Source organism: Poecile atricapillus, unplaced genomic scaffold (genome assembly GCF_030490865.1).
Source record: "Poecile atricapillus isolate bPoeAtr1 unplaced genomic scaffold, bPoeAtr1.hap1 scaffold_279, whole genome shotgun sequence".
Lineage (NCBI taxonomy): Eukaryota > Metazoa > Chordata > Aves > Passeriformes > Paridae > Poecile > Poecile atricapillus.
Genome location: NW_026709081.1, coordinates 19,238 through 43,365, shown reverse-complemented (window position 1 = coordinate 43,365; position 24,128 = coordinate 19,238). Strand labels below are relative to the sequence as shown.

At 40.8% G+C, this 24,128-nt stretch overlaps 1 protein-coding gene across 1 annotated transcript in view; it reads left to right on the top strand.

Annotated features, from left to right (window-relative positions):
- Positions 1 to 3,347: 3,347 nt before the first annotated feature.
- Positions 3,348 to 24,128, top strand: part of LOC131574385 (aryl hydrocarbon receptor nuclear translocator 2-like) — a gene marked incomplete at both ends in the record, with an annotated part of 37,206 nt that continues 16,425 nt past the window's right edge. The window contains one exon of the mRNA XM_058828834.1: positions 3,348 to 3,861. Within this exon, the coding sequence (XP_058684817.1) occupies positions 3,348 to 3,861 (514 nt within the window). The remainder of the gene's footprint in view (positions 3,862 to 24,128) is intronic.

Genomic DNA, 24,128 nt, shown 5'->3' with positions numbered 1-24,128 from the left:
TGGAAACACAGATCAAAGAATGTAGCTGGGAGGTCTTATTAAAGTATGAGACTTCATTAAAATGTCACTGGTTTTGATTATACTGGATTAAAGTGTCTGAAATTTCACTTCACTTCTTCATGTCCTCAGAAAAGAAAATTCTGCTGGGTAACTGTAAGTTCACAGTTTCAGACCTGGTTTCTCAGTGTTGTTATTAAGGCTGAATTTTCATTACTTGGTAAAAAACGTCAAAGATTTTTTATTAATTTATGACACTGAATACATTATCTCATTTGCTTCAATTTATTTCCTTTATCTTTTGTGATATTTGTTTCTGGCTTTTACTTACATCCATCTTGGAAAGACTTCAGTTTTTCAAAGGAAATAATAGTAAAAAAACCCCTACTTTTCCTCTGTTTAAGCAAAATAAAACAATTTAGAAATTACTAGTTTACAGCATGGGATGAACACATAGAAAGGTACAAAGTCCAGTTTTTTCCAACTGGCAGAGCAGTGCTGAGCTTTCCAAGGAAAGGTGTTAATGGGGAGCAGTTTCTGTGTGCTGCAGCGCTCAGCTGATCTATTTCTGCCTCTCCAGCCAAGAAACAGAATACACATGTATGCTGAGCACTGCTATCAGTGGTAATAGCCCTTTAAATTGGAAACAATCATTGTAAAGACATCTAGCAGACATTCTCTGGTACATAATAACAAGATTGAGATAAAAATCACTTTTCTTAATTCGTTTATTTTCCTGTTGCTACATAGGATGTCAACACTCGTTTGTAATTTTATTAAAATGGTGATGCACCCCCTGTTATGATGCAGGAACAGTGAAAAGTTTGCATATTGCTATCTAGCATGTCCATTATATTTTGTGCTGGTATTGATACAGCCCTGCTTCATCTCCCTGCAAATGCCAGGGTAGAGTCCAGCCCTGTCCCTGCTCTTCTTGTGAGGAGCCCCATTCCATAGGATTTAGGCTTTCAAAGTACATAGCTCAGCATGAACTTAACAAAACATGAATTCATTCAGTAACTAAATGGATTTCCTGCTTTGCTGTGTACATGTTCCTTAAATTACAATGAAAGCAAAACAGAGAGTATTCATTTCCACCACAACTAGAACACAGTTTTACAAGCAGCAATGGTTTGTCTTTCCAGTTGCCAGTGCTAAGGATCTCCCCACACATCTGGAAAGGCTCAGGGCAAGATAGCAAGGAAGTAGCATATTACAGATAAACAGAGAATAATTCCATTCATTTATGGATTGTTTCAGGGATTCTAAAAGACTCTGCTAATACTGGCTATTAAGATAGAGAAGATGGGGAGGAGAGAAAATCAATTCATTTCTCAATCTATTTAAGTGAACAAAGAATCGCGCGTGAAACTGAACAGAGCGTGTCAACAAAGCTCACACCAAACAAAAAAAGAGCAGCAGCTTTATTTTGCATAATTGTGTCTGAATCACAGAAGATTTGACAGAACCTGTTCCATTCTAAGCCCCAAGGTCTTATTTAGGCAGAGCACAATATCAAATACCCTGTAATGTGTATTTTCTGGGCTAATCTAACATCTCACGGGATATCACGCAAGGGGACAGCACAGGCAGTTGAGTGGTTTCATTGGTTTATATTCAGTCTTGTAGGGCTTATTCCATCTGTCTGTTGAAAGCTATGACAGTGCACTGTCAGATCTCTCCAGTTTTTTTAGGGCAGCTTGCTTATCTCTAAAATAGGAACAAAATAAATATTAGTGCTTTTCTGGTAAGAGAGATAAGGTTTAACCTTTGAACACTTGTAAAGGTCTTCAGAGGACACTTCAGAAGTGCCTAATGCTATAAATTCTGGGTTTATAAGATATTTTACTATCATTAGAGTATTAGGAATTTGACCTTTTAACCTTTATGCACATACATAACCTGACATAATGGAGGCTCATGGAAAAGCTTTCATGACCAGCATTACCTGTGCAATCTGAACACCAGATTTTGCAGAAACCTACAAGAACTGAGCTATGACTCTGCAGCAGGGTAAGTCACTTGAAATTTTACCTTCTACATAAAAGGTAAGGGTCTAGAAAAACTGTGACCAAGATTCCCTCAAATCACAATGTTTTATCAGAACAGAAATAAGTTGCATTTGCAAAATTGCTGATATTAACAGTCTAGTATTAGCAGGGTAAATGCCTTGAGATGAGAATTAAGATTGCCTGCTGAGCATCCAAAACTCTACAGCATCAGCAAGCACTGAAGCAGTAAGACACTTGGAAAAACAGCTCCACATCTGATAGGGAGAAGCACAATAAATCAAAGATAAAGTAAACTTTCTAGATAACCAGGAGCATTTAGTATCGTTCTGATTAAACTCCTCTACAGGAAATGAGTCAACACAGCCTCCATGCTTTCCCCGTCTTTCTGCCAATTTACATCTTAATGGATAAACTGGTTCAGGTTACTCATTTGGCAAAGCAAGGGATTGATTTGTAACTTTTCATTTTGGCTGCTCCCATCAACTTCTGAAGGACTGTTTAGGGCAACTGAGCACAGCCATGGGCAGGAATTTAAAGATTAACAGGGCTTTGCAGCATTCCGGGGGATGACAAAGCCATCAAAATTCATTCTTTTTTTTCCAGTATTTCACACACATTACATGTGACTGCTGCAGTTATTACACCAGTGGCTTTTCAGCAATCTTGCAGTTTAATTCTGGGATAGTGAGGGGTTTTCCCCTTGAAGACCTGAGTTATGAGAAGAATCTCCAATTTCATTGAAAGTGTATTTTTTGTCCTTGTGTTTCTAATGCAAAGCCTTGAAATGTGAGCTAAAAAGGATTGGTTGTTCGCTTTCACTGCTTAGCATGAAAGCAAGCGTAGTGTGAGGCAAACCAAGGGGTTTTGGAGGAGTATGAAACCATTCATACACTCCACCTGGAGGGCAAAGAATGTCAGAATTCCTGGATACTTTTGTACACTTGATGAGTGTGAACTCATGGGGCTCTGTCCCCCTTCCAGAGGACCTTGTCACCTCAGGGGAAAAGGGATGTCGTTGTCTGGGGACAACAGGGATGATGGCAACATCCTTCTACAGCTCCCCTTCGGCATCTGCTCAGTTTTGGGCAGTGGTGACCTTCACCTCAATCTTCCCCTTAAGTTTAGGAGGGCATGGACAGCATCCCAACCTTTCCCCCTCAGCTTTGGAGGTGATGGACAGCGCCTCAAACCCTGCTCTCAATTTAAGGGTGATAGAGAGCACTCCAACCATCCTGCTCGGTGCAAGAGGTCACGGACAGCGCCCCAATTTTCTCCCTCAGTGTAGGGGTGGCACAGAGCACCCCGTGGGTCCCGCTCGCTGCCGGAGGTCACTGACAGTGCCTCAGTGCCCCGCTGGCTCTGGGGGCGCTGGGCCGCACCCACCCAGGGCCCGGCGCCCCCGCCCGCGGGCTCCGCTGGCTGCCGCTGGCTCAGGGAAGTTCGCGCCCCGGGGCCGCGGGTTCGAGCCCCGAGGGGGGCGGCCGGTCCGGGGCGGTGTCGGGGGCCGCTCCCGCCGATTCTGGCGGGGGGTCCCGGCCGGGCAGCGGCGACCGCGGGCCCAGCGCACATGTGCGGCCGCCCGGCACATGCTCACTGAGCGCGGCGCATGAGCAGAGGCGGCGCGGGGCCATCGGACATCTTGGGCCGCCCCGCACGGAGCGGGCAGCGCCGCCGGTCCCGGGGCGGGAGCAGCCGCCGCCCCCGCGCCGCCCGGCCCGCCCGCCCTGGCGCCGGCTGCCTGCCCCTCCCGCGCCTCCCCCGGGCTGCTCTGAGCATCCCTCCGCCCCTCTTGCATTTGTCTTAATTCTTCTCAGAGACAAGATGGCAACGCCGGCGGCGGTAAACCCTCCCGGTGAGTAGCTGCCGTCTCGCCCCAAGTGGCCCCGCCGCACAACACGCCCCCGCCGCCGGCTCCCCCCGCCCGGCCCGGCGCGGGCCCCGCAGCCCCGGGGCGGTCCCGCCGCTCCTCCCGCCGCCCCCGCGGCGCCCCGGGCCGGGCAGAGCCGGGCCGGCGGAGCCGGGAGCCCGCGGGGGTTGCTCGGGACACGCCGCCCCTCGCGGCCCGGCTGCCGGCGCTCCCGCAGCCCCGCAGAAACGAAGAGTTGTGCATAAGCATTGGCGGGCACGGGGCAGCGGAGCAGCGGGGACGGGCAGACCCGTGCCTGCCCTGGGGACGAGTAGCAACATTGGCTTTCCCCGCCTCTACGTTTGTCAGCTTTATTGTCGGCTCGTGAAGCCAAAACAGGGTGTTGAAACTGACCAAGGGCACCTCGGCATGTGCCCTGTGTTTCTTTCCTTTCCAAAGGATGCAGTAAATATTTGCTGTTAATACTAGAGTTATTGACAAAAGAAACTTACAAACATTTTCCCATGAATTTTTTTCGTGAGGGAAGGCATTCCCCGACGTTTTGTTACCTGTCTGTGAGATGTGACATCTATTTTGTTCAGTACGTGATGGAATAAAGTGAGTTTCGATGAAAGGGCAGAGTAGTATTTTGGAGATGTACTTGGGTCAACTTGGTGTGGATCAACAAGTATCTGACATTAAAAAGAAGCGGGACAATGGATCTTGCACTGGGAAAGAAGAATACTAAGGAAGAATATTGCTATTAAAGGTCAATTCCAGTTTTACTTATTTTAATATGTGCTTGCATTGTGTCATTTTTTGTAGAGTCAGGTTGAGTTCTTACAATTAAAGGCTTGCTTGAGTAAATGCCAGCTAATATTTAAAGCTTGTTCATTAGATTAAATCCTGCTGTAGTTGGTAGTGTAGTTGTCATGCTAAAAGTAAATATTATGATATAAACAATGAATTTGGTACAGTAAGTGCCAACACAGTAAGCAGAAACTGATACTTGTCAGTCAGATTAGGTTTTAATATCAAAATTCTACATACTAAATAAAATCAATACTTAAAGGAAGGTTATGAAATTAAAACCATTTAGCTTCCAGGGTACCCTGTTGTGCATCATAACAGAGAGTTTCCCTGTGTGCACTCACAGCTACAATCAGTTTTGCAGACAGAGGAGGATACAAACAGCATTTTTTCACTTGGGTTTGGTTTGCCATTCTCCCTCTGCTCTCCAGGCTACACAATGAAGGAGCAGCCCTGTCCGCTTAGAGGTCAGTGCTGAAACTGCTGAGTTTCAGCAGAGCCCATTGCCCCTTCCACACCTTTTCCACTTTCTGTACCCGCCTGCCTGTGGCTGAACCCACAAAAAGCGGTGTTTGCAGGAGGGTATGGCATGCATGGACTGCTCCTAACTCTGAGCAGGGCTGCACCATTGTTCTCCTGCCACCACCTCGGGAATTGAGGGAGTGAAATGGAATTGAGGAAACGTAAAAGAAAAAAGGAAAGAGGAGCCAAATGTGTTGTCTGTGGGCATCTCTGTGCACATGACACGGTGAAAGTTGACTTGCAGTGTGGTTCTCAAACTCTCTGAAGCACAGATTGCCGGTCCCTGGGAAGGATAAGGAGACGTGTTGGTTTCCTGAAGTGAACCGAGATGACCTTCTGCAAGGCTGAGGTTGCAGAACATCATTCTGCTCCTGACTGGGTGGCTGGAGCAGATCTGAGCTGAAAGACAAACTCGCTGCCTGTTAATGATCCTCCCACGTTTTCTGTGCATGAGTGTTGTCAGACACCGGGGAGAAGTTGCAATGGGGAGCTGTGAGGAAAGGAGACCCTCAATCTGTAGCAGAGAGTGCTGCCTCTGCTCTACCACGGACAGCAGAAGATAGAGCTGTGAAATACTGAACTTGTACCGTGGCTTTTTAAAATCATAATTTTTCAGTGTTCTTTTTTTTTTTTTTTTTTTTTTTTTATTAAGTAACTGCAAAGCAGTGCAGAGAAACAGTCAAAATCTGTAGCGAAATGATTTTAATCCTGTTGTTTTCTCTTGGGGACAGATCCTCAGCTGGAATAACATGAGAATAGCCCTATTAGTATTGGTGAAGCTGTGCCACCTTGCACCAGTTGACTTTCTGATCTGCGATGTTAGGGGAGCACAATAGAAGATTAACTTGTTAAGCATCTTTAATGATGATTAGAAATTACAATATGATTAAATTTTTATTAAGCAATTGTCTGGGGTTCTAATAACAGTTGGTAATTTAGGCAGGACATTAACTTGCAGCTACCACAATACAAATACATGTGGTTTTAGTCATATTCTAGATAGTGGAATGGGGATTAGCGGGGAGAGAAAAGCTGGGTGTTCTCTAACCATGTGAAGGTCTTTCAGTGTGGGATCTCCTGCTACAGAACCATGCAATACTCTGTGGCAGCATCTTCTCTCGTGTGTCTGGTGCAGATTTATCCTCTTTTCCACTGATCTTTTTTTAATGGAGAACTTCAGTTAGGGAAGTTCATAGGTGCAAGAGCAGTTTGCATCCTTTCCCGTCTGAGGCTCACGGGAGCTGCAGTGTCAGGAAGCAGATTTGTGGTGGGAGTAAGGCTGGCTCTGTGGGCTTCCTGGGCTCTGTTAGATGTGGACTGGTAGTTCTTTCTGGTGAAGGTGTTTGTGCTTAGCTGCAGCTGGACATCACCCTGACACAGCTGAAGGATAAGCTGGGTGGGATAAGCTGCTTCCTCTCGCTGCACGCTCAGCCTTGGAACAGGGCTGGTTGGGAGTACTTTGTTGGTTTCTCGTACTCCGGATGACGAACTGAAGTGTGAAACAATACAGGTGTGTGGGAAGCTCATCTGCATTGGCACAAAGCATCACAGTTAATTTATTTCCTCCTGAAATAAGATTGGCATATTAAATGGGACTTAAGAACAAAAAAACTGTGGAGGTGTAACAAGCATTTAATAAATTACTGCTTGCAGCAAAGTTACTTAGTGCCATGTCTGTTTTAAATGTATTATTTTTGGAATGCAAACTTTGTCCGTAACTGTTGCTACTTTGGGTTCAGATTTTACTTGAGTGCAATACCTGAAGTGGTGATTCTTGTGTTAGCCAGGGTGGGATGAAAACATAAAACTGTTCATGAGTTTAGGAATTTTTTTTCCTGAGGCATCACCTGGTTTGGGGTGATGAGTTCCAGTCTGGCTCAGTCTGATGGGTGAGCAGCAACTTTCTGCTGTGGTCAGGTGATGAGGAATGAACTGAAAGTCATCCTTTTAGTTCTCCCAAGTGAGGTACCCCGAATGGAAGGTAGTACACATAGTTGTATTGCCAAAAATGCCACAAACTCATAAGTCAAGTCAAAAGAAATCATGAAATTTTGGAGTTTACTGAGAATTACTTTAGAGGGAAGATCCCACAGGATGCATTTTTGGCTATGTTTTACGATTTTATGAATCCTTAGGGTTGTATTTTTATATTTCATTGAAAAAAAAAATAAAGTAACTTGAGTTGTCCATGTAAGCCCTAAAGCTCCTTTCAGTGATTTCTTTTTAAGCAGAGAGCCTCAAATACAAAGGTATGGAGAACAGCATGTCCTCAAAAAGACATCTACTAGAAATGTGTAGAGGGAGGTGGCGTGACATGAGAGAAGGAGTTGCTGGGGCTTAGGGACGTCACTGCTGCAACCACAGCAGCTCATGAGGGTACTTTCAGCCTATGGCTAATCCAAAATACAAAAAAATGGCATTCTAACTTAAAGAAAGATTATTAAATATGCTCTCTTTGCTTTCAGTTTGTAATGAGTTAACAGCAGATTTTCTGTCATATTCATGAGGACTTATAACTCAGCCCTGCATCTGGGCTCTTGGTTTAGGTAAGTGCATTGGGTTCTGGTTTTGGTTTTTATGTGTTTGCTTGACTTGGGAGTTAAGTGGAGATAAATTATTCTTCTATTTGAACTAGATATTCTGAGAACCAAATAATTTGTTACCCAGTCCTACATTTGGGCTGAAGTTACTAAGATATTAAGTTTTGTAGAAGAATTTTTTTGATGCTGCATAGTTCATATTCCCGAAAGGAACTGGCTTTCTGACAATCTGGCCATTCTTTTCTTTATATTTCAAACAGCTTTGAAATTGATGATTAAAAAAAAGAATCTACTTCAGTGTTTAGATTTCAAAGTCATTCAACTCAAAGCCCAAAAGCTGTGTTTTATTGCTGCCACTCTGCCCTTCATTACAATATAGACTACCCAGTAAACAAAAAAATCAATTTAACAGCATCCTGGAGTGTTGTAGTGATGGAGGTTATAATGAGCTCTGATGTTTCTGGTATGCAAAAAAGTAGTCATCATTCTAAGATAAAGTTAAAAAAAAAAGGGTTTCAAAATTATAACACTCATTAGCTGATGGGAGGTTTACATTGCAGATCTTATTCTTCCAGTGTTTTTGTAGCTCTTGTACTGCAGAATTGGTCCTTAATTCAGTCAAACTATGGAATGAGATCCCAATGCCTCTTGAATTGTTCTGTGATAATGTTTTGTCCTTCAGGACTGTGTACTGAACAGTAACTGGCATTGAAGAAATACCACTATTTTTATATTTCTAATATATAGGTATAGGGCATACAAAAGATTTCATCTCTTCTATCACAAAATAGTTATTTAAAATTTGCATATGTAGCTTGTGGTTAGTTCTAAATATTTTTTCAATACAATAATGTTTCCCCATTCCTGTAATAAAAATGCAAAACAAAAGAGATATTGCTGATTTCTGTAATACCATATGGTGTTGCTGATATTTCTTAGCAGTAAGGAAAATTGCAATAGAGATTAGGTAGAAAAGAAAAAAAAATAGCCTTTTCAAAATAGTCAAGGCAAAATAACCCTGTTGATGTAGTGATTATTGTTATTAAGAGGACAGAAATGGGGCTGTCATTATGAAGATGTATTCAGAGATTATGCTTAAATGGTAGTGAAGATCAGATATGTGTGTCGTTCAGAGTAATTTTGGGGGTCTTACTGCTTCATAACTGACAAGCAAGAAGGGAAAATGTATTAATTCAGTGCTACCTGCAGAAATTACAATGTTATTAAAATTTGCAGGAGAAAAGAGAAAGAGGGGTCTTGAGTTTAAGAGATGGGAATTTAGATCGTGGCTCTCGTAGATCTCTGGCAGATTTTCCAGTCTATAGCAAAGTGTCTTTGGCTGGCCAGCAGAGTTCTGAGATGGATGAATCAGCTCAGGATGAGCTGTTCTGTCTCGCCAGCTCTGGGGAGAGCAGAGATGCTCCCCTGGGTGCAGAAGTGTGCAGATACCAACCCCAGCTTCTCTGACTAGGGCTGTGCTCAATAAAGGTTGTGTGGGAAGGAAATCTCCAAAGTCAGAGGTGCTCCTTCACCATTCTGCAACGTATTTCATGCAAAACATTACATTTGCTGGACGACAGAGGCAAAAATGTGACATTCCAGGGATCGTGGGTGGATGCTTGCTCTAGAAACCATTGGTACAGTTTACTTCTTGCTAACAGTGTTTTCTTTGTTCAGCTCTTAAGCATTTCCTGTCACCTCATCTGTATCAATCATTCTGTCAAGTGAGGAAAAGAAAAATTTTATGAGGCTGGATTTGTACATTTTATTTGACTTTTGATTATAATCCAAGTAAGATAGATGCAATGAAGAAACCTCAGAAAAATAATCCTTCGTCATCTTCCATTGTTTCAAATAAAAACCCACATGAAAATGAATAGATGGAATAAACCCCCACGGACCATGCACTTTCTGTCTGTTCAGGGAAGAACTACTTTGTCACAAAATGTTACAGGATTTTGGCAAGATCTGGCCTTTAATGTGCAGAAATTACATGGTTTGAAAGTGCAGGATGAAATCGCAAATGACAATTTTTTAGCAAGAGCTGATTCAGAGTTTATTTTGGATAATCAAAATTTCAAATGGGTCTCAGTTTTATTGTTGGCACGGATTAGTGGCCGTAGTCATGCGATGTGTAATGAATTAGAAGCTTTTTCAAGATAGATGTAATTTCCTTTTTTTTTTTGTACCCAGAGCACTCTGGTCTTCCTTGAGCGAAGCCATCTGCACAGGGAGAAAGAGAAATCCTTTCTTTTGGACACTCGACATATTGATGAATGTTTCTAAACTTTCTGCTTCCTCTGTCTTTTTTTGTCAGCATTTGTTTCCATTTTGCTTATCTTTGGTATTCCTGTCTGTGGTTTCAATCCTGCTTTTCACACTTAGGTGTCTCTATCTTTCTCACAACTCCTGTAACTACTGTATTTTCTCTGTGCTGAGCTTTGTATTGACTTCTCAGTGTTGTTGAAATGTAAATGAATCCTGGCATTGTGCTGGTGCTACTCCCAAGTCTTTCAGCAGCTTATAAATTCAGATTTGTTCTGCAGGGAGCATCTGAAGTCCTCCTTAGAGAAAAGTGGTACTTTTTCTGTTGCGAGTAGCAACTGTGCTGCCTTCCCTGCAGCCCAGCAGGTACTGTGAAGTGTAATCAGCTGGGTCAAATTGGAAGCCTCTGTTAGCTTGCATCTGCCCTGGGTGTGTGTGTGTTGTTGTTTTGTTCAAGGGCAGCTCATAGTATTCATTTCAAATGCTTAGATCTGGGCTGCTGCAGGTTTTTCTCATCTAAATGTCAACTGCATGTGACAAGTAGAATAATATAAAATAATTGTAATTTTTTCTCTAATCAAGCAAAAGGAGTGTTGAATTGTTTAATTACTGGCTTTGCCAGCATGCAGATGGAAAGGCTTTTCAGGTAAGTTGCTCATACAAAATGCCTAAAATGGATAGTAATTAACAACTGGCTCTTCATTGGTATGTTAATTATGCTGCCATTTGTCCTGGTGCCTGTCGTTCTTTAAATGTTCAGTTACACTGAACTGAAGCGTTCACTTCCTGGCAAACACAGAATGTATCAGAACAGTTTGACTCTCAGATATATGCAAATATTTTATGGGAAGAGGCATGCCAGTAAATCACTGAGCTGCAAAGAACAAAAACACTGCATATTTGTATTCCTCAGGGGTAAAAGGAAACCTGTTTCTGAGGAACCTGCAGGCCTGATGTTTAAAAATGGTCTCTAATACTTTCCCAGTACTAACCCAGAACATCATTCCATGCAAGTAGGGAATTTTAGGAACTTGTTACTGCTGGCTCTTTCTATTAGTGAAGGTAGGTGGACATCTGGGTGCTCTTAAATGTCCTTGAAATGCATATATTTTAAAACTGTATTGCTTGTAATATCTGGATGGAAAATTCAAACTGAATTGGAAATGCTTTTAGAACTTGGGATGGAACTGATTACTTCGAATTAAGAAGAGTTTAAGTAACTTATGAATAGATCACAGTAGTATTCTCAGATCTTATTCAATTGACTGTTTAATTCTTTTGAGAATGGAGATTGTCTCCGGTTTTCTGGACTGTGCTTTGCAGAGTTCCTTCCCCAGTCTCCACATACTATTGGCAATAAGGAAAACCAGGTTGTGTCTGGTATATCTCCATCCAGCAGTGTCCTGAAGAGGGCCAGGCTGCTAAAGCCATGTGGCAGGTTTGCTGTGACCAGCCTGTGAGCGTGAGGCTGGTATTTTGATTTGCTGAGCCTCTGCCACATGGAAAGTGTTAAATTAGCCCAACACAGTGCCCTCGACACCTGGCAAAAAGTCAGCCCCTGAAATGAGGTGCTGATTGTAAAGTAGCTGTGCAAAGTGGATTATAGCCATAAAATTAGCTAGTAAAAGGCACTGGGTACTGTATCACTGCCCTCTGCCTCATGTCTCAGCCTTCCATGGACAAAAATTTGTGTTGCTGTTAGCACTGCCAGGTTGTGGCTGAGCTGGATTTCCATTGTGTTGTGTCCCGTGAAGCTGCTACAAAGTTCCTAGCTCAATTTTGAGCCCAGCTTTAAACACTTACAGTTGTGATAGCTAGAAAAGCTTAGTTTGAAATGATAAATTCTTGTGTTCCCAGTCACTGAGAGGTGGCTCATTTAGCATCCATCCATGGAGGCGGCCCTGAGAGAGTTTGGGAAAAGAGTGGTCGGTCTGATGACTACTCCTGTGCATTATATTCATGTCAATATATGGGACACCAGTGTTTTTCTTGGATTTATTTTATTTTTAAGTATCTTTAAGAGATACCCTGGCCCTCTGCACATAGATGTCTCACTCTGAAAATATTTTGCATATTCTGTAATAAGCAGTGATTTGACCAGTAGAAAACGAGGCTGTATAATTAAAATTTCCTTTTATTGTAATGAGATTTTCAGTGTAGGAATATAATGGCAAGTTATTGGAGCTACATCAAGATTTCAGTGTTTCAGAGATAAGAGTTTCTCTGCTAAGTTTTTTATATTTTCATCTAAAACAGGCAATATTTCTGGTTTAAGGGGAAAAAAAGAAAAAGTAAATTTATTTGGCATGCAAGAAGGTTTGTAGGAACAGCAGTTGCAGTGGTTTTTTTTGCTTACCAGTGAAGGTTTGAAATATGCATTTTCATTGTTGAAATTAAAGTAAATGAACCATGACTAAGAAAAGTATAGGGGCATTTTCAAACTCTCTTATTAGGACTGGAAAATAAGAATGCTTTCTAGCTACATCTCCAGTAAAGGGGACAGTATACTACTGGAATTAAGAATGTCTTAAGTGACCATAACAATAACAACATAACAACAAAGTGTTGAGGCCTACAGAATCCAAATTTCCCAGTGTTTTGAAACATGTTCTTAAAAATGTGTAATGTCTCTGGATTCTCTGCCATCTGTGAGTTAGGGTTGGTCCAAGTGAAACTATTTCTCTGGAACTGGATTCTCACTAAGAACTGTTCTAGATCAGACTACATGGAATCCCTACCAAAAATAGCCCATTACAGAACTTTAAAATTAAGTATAAATTTTCCATTATGGATACTTCCAGAATAAGACAGCAATAGGGGAAGTTTTCTTCCTTCTTTGTTGTGGATGATCACTTGGGTGATGTACTTGATGAAGTACTTGGATGTATCTGAGTCTTTGGGCTCCTTGTAGTTTATTCATACTTGAGACTTGGTTCTTGAATGATCACAGATGTTGGGTTGTTTTTCTTCTAAATAAAACCCGAGTGTTCCTGGACTTCCTGTACTCTCTGATCTGTTTCTGATACACTCAGTGAACATGTGCCTTTCTGAGATGTATTAGTCTTTTGCTTAAATATATCTTAATGCTCTTTCGCTCTTCAGACAAGCTAACATTATACATTTCCAAACTGATTCCTGACTCAAGACTTAATCATATTTTGTTTTAGTGGTGTCCTCCAGAACTCTTTGGTTCTGAACTCTAAATGGGACTGAGGCTTATCATGGTCTTTAATATTTTAGGGGAAGCTGCCAGTCTCAATATCTTTGCTCTCCAAAGTGTTCCCTTTTGTCACCTGCATTGCTCCCTCCAGGTTCCATGCATGTTTTAAAAAAAAGGAGGCATGTGAATATGTAAATAATGTTTGAGGTTGGGCAGCTGTAGGATGGCACTGTGAAATGAAATCTTAGTGCTGGTGTGCAATAGCTGAATTAAAAGGTGTGTGGTTTTACTTGTCGGCATTTTGGTTGAGTACTATCAGCTGGAGATGTGTGAGGGGGTGGAAAGAACAGTAACGTGGAGTTCATGCTGAATTATGTTTTGCTGGAGGAAAGCTGTTCATTAGTCTCATAGCTGGCACATGCCTCTTTATTCCTTCTCTAAAGTAGTATCTGACGACTTTGATGAAAAGGTTGATATGACATTAAGGAATTGGTTCTGCCTCATCTACTGATGTGCAAAAGCCTTTCTGCCCTTGGCAGAGCTGAGTGAGACACAGGCAGCATGCCAATCCTCACTTTGCTCTAGGAAGGGCGTGTGTGTGGTGAACAGTTCAGGGTTTGAGGAGCCTTGGCTCCGTCTCTGAGTGGTACGTGTGGAGGTTAATGATGGTGCATCCGAGATTGGCTCCAGGGTTCATTGTGTCTCCACCTACGCCCCTCTCGTGCTTTTTCAGGATGGTCCTAAGGACAAAATACTCTTTCGTCATTGCTAAATTTAAAATGAAAGTGGTAATTATGAATAAGAATTTCAGAGAGCAGTGAATTGTCGCTGTGCAGGAAAATTCCCGGCAGTTGCACGCTGGCTGCACATTTTGCACATATCACTGGCTGACTGCCTCATCTGAGAATCGACCAGGGCAAGAAGGCAGCCTTGTGGTACAGGCCCTGGACAGGGTTCAAGTTTTCTACAGGCTTTCTACTGAATCACTGACAAATAACATTCACATGCCACAATTAAGTCATCTGATTTTTGTTTTCATTTATCTTACCACCAGTTTGCAAGTCCTGTTTATAAGACTGCATACTTGAGATGCTTTTTTCATATGTGTCAGTTGTAAAAATTACATATTTGTAAGATGCCTATGCTGGGACAAGCAAAGAATGTGTTTCATTGTGATGTACTAATTGATAATGTTTATTGTTAATAGATTTTTATTTCAATTGTGTTTATGTTGGATTAGCAAAAAATTTTCCCCCTTCGGGAAGAAACAGAGAGAGAAAAGGAAAATATACAGCTTCTTTCTCTCTGGAAGCAGCACTTGTTATTTATTCCAGGCACATGAATAACCATTAATTTGTATTTTCTTTACAGAGTTGTAGGATATTTGGATAATGTGCTTTTTAAGTGTCTTGGCAGAATATACATGATAGTTATTTCAGTGCTGAACTAGCAAAAATTGACCTGGCTTTAAAGTATTAATATAGGTTTTACAACTTATATGTTGTTGTCTTATGGTTGCTTATGGCACTTATATTTGCCTTTGAAAATGCATTAGTTTATTCTCATCCAGCTACAGTTTGTATTAAGATTGAGAGCAAAATGTACATTGCTTCAAAATGTACATTGCTTCATACACCAGAGATGATCAAACTATATGAGAAACACAGCTGCACTGAGTGAAAATTATGAGATAGTTTTCAAGTGTTTGCTGTGCATTTGCAAGTTAAATTTAAAAAGTAGGAAAATGTATTATATGGGGTTATTTGGTTAGTGGGTTAACTCAAACTGCTCTTTAAATCAAATCACTGAACTATCCCTGGAAGTAAATACATTTTCAGAAATGAAATCATGATTCTTTCTAATGTTGAGATGTAAGGATAAAGTATTTGTAGTGATTTCTTGGTAAATGCATGTGGCTGCCACTGGCTGTTTGCTTTATTGCCTAGAGTCCCTGTAGTAGCTGGAACCTGATTGCCAGGTTTGAAATTCAGACTAATCTTGTGTGTCCTGTGTACTTGCCTGTGCTGCTCTTCAGTCAGCAAATAGCAAAGCTAAAACCTTACTTTGGTCAATATTTACAGACAAACAATCAGCTTGTTTTTTGACAAACATCCAGTTTGTTTACAGTGAGGGTTTTTTCAGTATCATTCTTCACTTCTGCATTTGATATATACACAGGACTGTCTGTATGCTTTTGGGAGCAAGTGGCTTGTAATGGATGTCAAATCGTGTTTAATGTGAATATGGGGACATAGAAAAATAAAGCTTTGTTGTCATATGCTTTTTTTTTTTTTTGTTTAGTGGTTCACTGGTAGAACATCCAGCAAATCTTGTATTCTGTAATTCTGAAAAAGCAAGTAATAGCATGGCTCTGCTGATCACTTCAGAAAGTCTGGCACAGCCTACCTGGAAACAGCATTTTCTCTTACGTTAAAACTGGTAATTCTAAAAAGAAAGCATGAGATTCAGTTTTAAAAAATATGTTCAGGAAGCAGCTCTGGGAAGAAGTTACAGAAAAAAAGGTGTTCCAAAATTCATGACAAATTGTTGGGAGTGTAGGAAACTTAAAGGAACACTAAGGAATATTCTGCAGCAGAACTTTATAGTATTTTATATTTTCTACATGCCTATGAAGGTTTCCCTTACGCCATAACATTGGGGTGTACCATTTAAAACATTTGTGGGAACAAAAAATTCTATAAAGTAACAACACAGCAGCAAATAGTGTTACCTTTGAGCACCCAAAAGCTTGTGAATGTCTGTTATTTTTTTTGTTATTTGCAGACATGAAATATTTAATATGTGAAATTACGTAAAAAGAATAATGTTCTAAAAATCATTTAATGAAGGGGCAATGAAAAGTAGAAAAACCATTAAGACCTTTATTTGAAATGTTGGGGGGGGTTTTGCTTGCAGAAAAATTCAGGGTTTGGGAAACTCATCTGCAGAGAGGAGGGCAGCTGCTGATGTGGGCTGGTGTATCCCATTGGTGAAGACATCAGAAGGTGTTCTGAAGGTTGTCCTTGTTGGGAGTTGAACTGAACGCATCCAGGTTGGTGACAGGTGCCAGATGAACATTGTGGGAAGACTGGTGCACTCCTTTCAGGTGGCTTTTCAAGGTTCAGTTCAATTTGAATCTGGAATTTTCTTATTCACAGCCCTCTTCCATGGTCTGAAGGCTGGAGTACAGTGTTTCATCAACTGGGCAGGGACTTTGAGAATTAATGGCTGGAGCCTGTTCGCTTGTACACCCTGTTGGAGTCATATTTTTTGATCCTTCTTGCTACTATGGGAAAGTGAGGTTGGCTGCTTTCTTCAATCTTTAGAGAAAAAAAAAATAAAAGAAATTTTAATCAGAAAATCTCCTTTGACTTAAAGGAATTTCAGATAATAAAAATTATCTGACATAAAATGAACTGAGTATTTACAGTGCTCAGGCTGGGTTTTTGAAAGGGAGTTAAATGTGGGTTTTTTTCCCTGCAGTTTTTAGGCAGAGAATGTTGTATTACAAATGGTGAGAAAAGGAAGAAGTACTAAACCACACCCTATTTTTAGAATGTCTTTTGAGGAGTACTGATATTCTTTTTAAGGTGTTTAACATAAAAATTCTAATTCTTAGTAATGAATTGGGGTGTGAAAACACCTGAAAGGCCAATTAATTATCATAACATCAAATAAGCATCATTTGCTTGTTGATCAAGCAGAACTGAAGTCATTAGTGCTATCAATAGAATGCTGTTTAATGAAAACAATAGCATTCTGATTACCCAACAGTGCCCAAGGACACTGTAAATTTACTGATAATTAAGTATTTGGTAACTGCAAGTTTCTGTTCTGAATGAATTTAAAATTAACATACCCTTCTGAGGCGCACTTAAAAATCTTTGTAATAAATGATAAAGGCATTTGAAGGACACGAGTCAGTAATTTTCAGTGAATAATTTGAATCAGAGTGGTCCACATTTTACATCTTTGTCGCTGGACTGTGCTGCTCCCAAGCTTTCTGCAGCTGATGGGGAGGGAATGTGTCAGTGTGGTGTGGTGGGAACCCCAAAAATAGCTCAGTCTGTGACCCCAGTGTGGTCTGTGGCTTGCAGGGCAGCTCGTGGGCCACCACTGGAGCAGTGGTGCTGGGTTTGGGGAGATGGAGTTTGGCAGTCACCACAATCTCAGAAAGAGGATGTACAAAGCCTTCATGGGCTTCCTTGCCAGCCCCTGGGTGACTTGGCTCAGTAAAGTGACTGTAGAGATTCCTCCTGGTGGGGCAGGGTAATCTGTTTTGGTCTGGCTCCATGCATTTTCAAATTTTTACATTTAGGAGAAATTATATAACTGCTTGCACCTGTGAACTCTAGAACAATGCTTTCTCACTGCAAGTGCATGATAAGAAAATTTTTATGAAATAATTATAAGAGGGGACCAAAAATTTATTAATTCACTTGAACACTTCTGCTCATTACTTAAGATATATGTTGTCAAATTTCTTCAAATGTGAACCAAAAGTTATAGTCATAAATACTGCCTCTCATGCTCTTGAAATCTGATAGCTGATTACTTCTGTAATTAACAGAAAATATGGACAAGTGATTTTGGCAATGACTTTCATGTGAATTCTCTGCATTTTTGGGTAGAGGAGAAAATGAAATAATTGAGGAAGATATTGGATTTCTGGGAAAGTTAGGCTGCCCCTGATCTACATTTAGTTAAAATCAATTTTAGTGAGTGCTCTGGACAGATTTATTGCTAATTAGCTTTATTTCTTTGCATTTATACAGCTATTTACTAATTTTTATGTAGTTGATAGGAGTTTAGAGCGCTGTCATCTTGTTATGATGTAAACTCTGGAGAGCCACAGTATTGATCTCAGTGAGTTTTTTCCTTCTGTATACCACTGCAAGTATTTTAATAGCAGCTTCAAAATAATTTCCACAAATTGGCAATTGAACTTGTACATGAGGAAAATAGATTTGTTATCAGGTGCTGAAAATGCTTGAAATCTCAACCAGCTTCTATTGCTGGAAAATAATTGCTAGATAGATAGTAAGAAGCCAGACTGCTTGATAGAAGATTGTGGAAATATTATTTTAAAAGAAATAGTTTGACGATGAATGAACAAAAATGAAGCTTCAAATGATGACATAGTGCAGATAAACTATTGAGCAGTTACTGTTATTATCTTTTTATTATAAAACAGTTTTAGGAGCAGTTTAGGAATTTATAAAAAGAAATTTGCTTGCTGATATTTTTTTGAGAATTATAGAAGAGGGAATGGAAACAAAATGTATTTAGGAAAGAATAAATAGCAGTGATGGTATAAAACTAATAATCAGTGATCCAGAGCAAGGGCATACCATGGAAAATGCTTGATTTCATTGTTAATGAAATAAAGTAATAGCAGTAATTGGCTAATTTCCTATCTTTCTTACCTTTGTAGAAGAAATACACTAAAGAAATGCTGTGTCTGCTGCTCCTGATGTAAAAACATGCTGTCTTGTCCAAAAAGTAAAATTTTTCAAACCCAGCATATATTTTCTAGCACTGGCCAAAAGCAGGTGCTTGAAGGAGTAGAAAATCAGAGTAAGCGTGTATTGTGCTTCCCCTGGCTACTGTCCCACCCTGCAGCCATGTGGGACTCAGAGGCTTCTTGAGCCAGGCATGATCTTTGATTCGTAGAGCTCAATGAATTTCTTTTCCACAGTTTTCAATAGGCTCTAAATAAAACCTATATAGTTTTTTTTTGCATCTACAGATTCCCATTGTAAGGGAGTTTGGGGCATCCAGAGATAGTTGTGATTGGGCAGGAGAGCTTGGCAAAAATATTAAGGGTGTGAGAAGGGGCAAATTCTGGGATAATGTGACAGTGGCTGAAATACATTTTCAGTACCTTTGAGGAGTGGACTGGCTTGGAGAGACTCCCAAGAGGCAACAAGCAGTGCAGTGGGAGAAGGAATCCAGGCTTAAGTCTTTTGGTTTACATATATGTGTGTATACACATGTGTATGTATGTGTGTACATTTATCTGTGTGTGCACACATATATATATATATGTATATATGTATATATGTATATATGTATTGATATGTAGTCTTCAGAGCAGCCAGCAAAAATTGGATGCTGTGCAAGGCAGGAGATGAGGAGGTTGGATGGGAGGGCTTTTCTTTCAGTGTAGACAGAAGTCTAATCTCAGTAAATCTTAAGAATGTAGAGGCAGGTAGGACAAAATACATCCATAACTGAAATCACAGTAAAGCTGATAGCATGGCTGTTTGGGTTATTTTTTTTTTTTTTTAACTTGCATTTGCCAGCTGGGTAACTCTCAATTTGTTCTCTTTGCTTATTTACTGAGCAACAAATTTTACCCAGCCCTTTTAATGATTAGTGATAATCCTGTGGACAGGGCCATATACAGGTGTTTTGCTTAATTCAGGATTATTGTGCCTGGCTTTAGCTGGTGTTGCAGCTTCCACTTTACCTCCTGATGTTTTATTGGATGAAATACAGCAAGTGTTCTGTTTTAAAAAGGGAAAAAATTGTCCTGTACATGAATTTCTAATTGAATGCCAACCAAAACAAGCTAAATGAAACAGACTTGTTAAATGAAGAATTAATGAACTGAGCATGATGTGTCTCTGAGAAACTGGAAAGAAAGACCTTAGAGTTTATTATTTTTTCCTCATGTTTGTTTGCCCAGGCTGGGTGTGTGCTTGCACAGGTTTTGTGAGTTCATTAATGGGTCAGCTGTGAGTGGTTGTACATAAGAGAACAGCCATATATGCTGTTTGCTAGGTCTGATGCTCAGTAAAAAGTATGGAAAATAACACTGAATGTTACCTTCTGTTTCTCGCACATAACTTATAATTATGCAGTTACTTTTGGCAAATACAAAATGTCAGAGAAGGAGGGAGAATCACCATTCATTTCAAATGGAAATGATGCATAGTTTGGGGAGCCTTGTTTTTTGGTGATTTGCTTGGCACTTTTGCCACATGTCAGTAATATCAGCCAAAATAATGTCAGTAAAACCAGGGCAAATTAATTCAGAGACAATTAAGTGTGGAATTATGTTGTATGATTGCATTATCATGTCTGTAGTGGCCGAAGACTGGGTAGGGTCACATTCAAACACCTTAAATGGTCCTGCTGCTGTTGTCTGCTGTTTTACTGTGACCCTTCATGTAAACTAAGCACCTGCCTCTCTTTTAATAATGTTTACATCAATCCTGAGACAGCCTTTCAAAGTCAGATTTTCATCCTCTCTGTAAACTGGCCTTTTACAGTAGCTGCCCTACTTCCCTGCCCGATTTGCATGTGCACTTTCCCACTTGTAACTATTTATATCTGAGACATTTGCCAAGTGTTGGAGGCTCAGGTTGTGTTTTCAATGTGAATCTACCCCAGGCCCTTGGATTTGCTTCTGGCTCACTCCTTCATGCACTTCCAGACTTTGGATGTGAGAAGTACTTTTCTTCTAATGCATCAGTCCATCATAATCATGCTGGAGACCTGGGTGCTCTTCTGACTGAGTTATAGCCCCCACTTCTGCAGGGGGAAAGATGATCACATTTTAGAGGCAGGCCGAGTGCTTAGGTTCAGGTCAGTTTTCACATTCATTCTGCAGTGCAGATACAAGTCTTGTTTTAATTCCTAGAGGATTTATTGTTTTCCAAGACTAGAGACATGCTTTCAGAACAGAAGCCATTAAGGCTTCTTTTTTCACCTTTGCTCCCTGTTTTGATTTTCAGCAACCTCTTTTGAGGGAAATAGTCATAGTTTGGCAGGACTTGTCAGCAGTTGGATGCATTGGCTTATTAAAGAGAGTACAAGAAATAGTTCACCTCAGTCAGAGGCTGAATAGGTCAAGAAGAGGTAGCAAGGAATTATGAATAAGAAGCAGAAAAATAGCCAGGGAAAAATGCAGGGGCATAAGGTGCCATGCCATTTGTCAGGAAGATAGGAGGAATGAAGAAGCAGCTATCCTTTCCCTTCTTCCCAGCCTAACTTTAAGTAGCCAAGTGCATCTTCTGTCTGTGCTTCAAGTTTAATTTTTAGTCTGTACCATTCTCTGCAGTAGGTGCAGAGTTGTGACTCCTGTCTTCTGAATTGTGCTAAAGAGCATTCTGAGTTTGTTCAGTCGTATATGGGTGGTGTTGGTCATTTAGGCAGTGAATATGAATGTGGTCCACATCCTTTCCTTGCTCCATGATGTCTCTGGAAATTTTTGTGTGTTGACCACAGGGTATGTGTGGATATGGATGAATGGAATTACCAACATGACTGGAATGAATAAGGTGATTAACATGAGAACTAGAAATTAAAATAAGAAGTACTGTGAAAATAACATTCAAAATCACATAGTAATGTATGAAATAATTCCTTGGTTTTACAGATCGTAAGATTGGTGTTTCCACATTGGGGTTTTTGGGTACAGTGGTTTCTGTATGGCATGTTTAATTTTGGGTGCTTTATAGGATCCTGGTTTTTAGCATTGGCTGCTCATCCTGTAGTGATTGGTCTCACATTGTCCCTCAAGCTGAGCACTTGCAGCAAGAATTCCCCTCAAGTAGACCAAAACTCTCTTTTGTCACAGTTTATTTCCAATTCTTTGTCTGCATCCCACCTTCTTTTGCACATCCAGGTGGTGTTGTTGAACTGTGGGGCGCACCAAAGGGTGTGGATTGCAGTGAGATCCCAGGGAATCCCACATGGATGGCTTGTGTGAACACAAGTCAAGTGTGGAGGCACCGTAGAGGGTTTCACCTCTGATTTCAAAACTTGCTCTTCCAGTCTGCTGGGGGCATATGGTAGATACCTCTTATGTGTGTCACTGGCTCTAGCATCTCCTCCAGAGTCCCAGCAGGGAAGGCAGGGAGTGAGGTAACTGGGTTTGGCCTCTGGAACAGCAGCTAGGCCACTCTTTAAATGCTTGGTCCCTGTCAGTCTCTGCCGAACAGGCAGTGCCCCTTCAACTGAGCAGCTCAATCTCATCATCTCCCCCCTCTTTGAGTATGCTTGGCATTCACCTGTGATGCAGGCAGAGGATAAAGCTCTGATCTTCATTTTGAAACAGAGAACGTTTCTCTAGTAACTGCTCACCACATGCCCTAATTTATCTTCAGGATTAGGGGTGGGCCCCCTGCACACACCCCAAAGCACAGAGCATTGTGGTGGAGGGGAAAGTTTTTATTTAATTAGGTTTTTTATATTATTCCTGTCTTAGTAGCTCTTTCCAGAACCTAAATGGTTAAAGTAGAAAATGTTAGTAATTTTGCTGCAAATAAATTGATCAGTATGCAAGACGGTTGTCACCGGCTGAATCATGGTCCACAGTTAAGGTAAACAGATCTGTGATGACATTTTCTGAGCAGAATACCAATGCTGCTACATTTCTTCCCAGAGGTTTCTGACTCTTCTTATATGCGGATAAAATTTCTCTCCAAGAAGGTTTTGTTCGCAGGAAAGAAATAGCATCTTTGTAAGAGTCTTCCTTAAAGGTGGGATTTCTTATATTTTGTGATTTATTTGCAATCGTAATTCTGTCGAGAGCATGGCAAGGAATGTTTTTGCTTTTCTGCATATCCTCTCTGTACAGTAGATGTTTTTGATGTGGAGTCTATTTAAAGTGTCTGGCAACGGAATGCAAGTAAAACAGTATTAATAGAGTTAGCAGGAACAATGAAAAACGGGGTTTTTTGATATTCTTTGAGAGTGAGCTCTGTTTTATAATCTCTGTAGTTAACACATAAAAGCAATGACTAAGTATACAGCTAGATTTTTAGCGTTAATATTTCTGTGAAATATTTTTGACTACATGATGGCTTCGTATTGGCATATTCTAAAGCAAGAGCTATGATATAGTTTATTCTTAAATGTCTCTGCTAAGCAGAAAATCCCCCTTGCAATTGACTGCAATCAAAACCATTTAGCTGAGATGCATCTAACTCCCGTATCACTTCAGGGTAATGAAAAATGCAGTTTCTAAAGAAGTTTTTGAAATCTCCTTTCTTAGAATATTTAAAAGAACATTTTGAAATCATTGTGTACAATGCTGTTGATGGGATTGGGCATGTTTGTAATTCTGTGTTTAGCCTTAGATTCATATTTAATTGGAGGTGATTGACATCTCAGCAGTTCTATGGATTAGTGGCTGGAAATCTGTCACATTTGTATTGATAAAAGTAGAATTTCCACTTGTTTAGTCAGATGTTGGTATCTGACTTTAGTTGTGTTTATTATTACAGTAGATGCTGAAGGATAAAGGAGCCATGTGGAGAGCATGCTCAGTGGTACCTGGCATGGAATAGCAAACCTGGGACTGGTCCTCACAGCTAAAGTCAGGAATTCAAAGTCTTTGGGAGTCAGTAAAACCATTTCTCCAGTAGACTTTGGGTTATAACCTGGCCCTATCTGTGTTGCTGTATTTAGGTGAGGGGAGTATGGTTCAAGTGGCTGAAAATGGTGTAGTTAACAGGACCTTTGTAAGATGGACTTAGAAAGTCTTGTCATGCACAGCATTTCAAAGCTTCCCAGCAGGATGCATGGCTGTGGTTTGTGGAGAGGAGCAGAGCAGGGGCCAGCACCTCCAGAGCTGTGTGATGCTCCCTGTGAGGATACCTGGCCAAGGAGCTGCCCTTCTCTGGGGGATACCTCAGCAAGTCACAAATTTGTGTCAGAGGCAAGACAGAGCTGCATTTCAGGCAGTGGATCTGGGGTGGGGCTCAAGATTTAAAGTTTGGGCTTGAGAGCCATGTTTTAGTAATTCCCTAGCAAAAAAGAGAAGTCCAGGTTCATCCTGGCGTGCTGCACTTTTCTGTAATTCTTGCTCTGTTTTGGGTTCTCGTGCCCTTTCATGGTATCCTTGTGCAGCATTTAGCTTGCTCTTTGTGCTTTGCTTTGTGAAGTGCACAGCAGCTATTTCTTTTGCAGATCTATGTAACAGCTTGAAATGAATGTGAATTTTTAGGGGAATAAATCCCTGT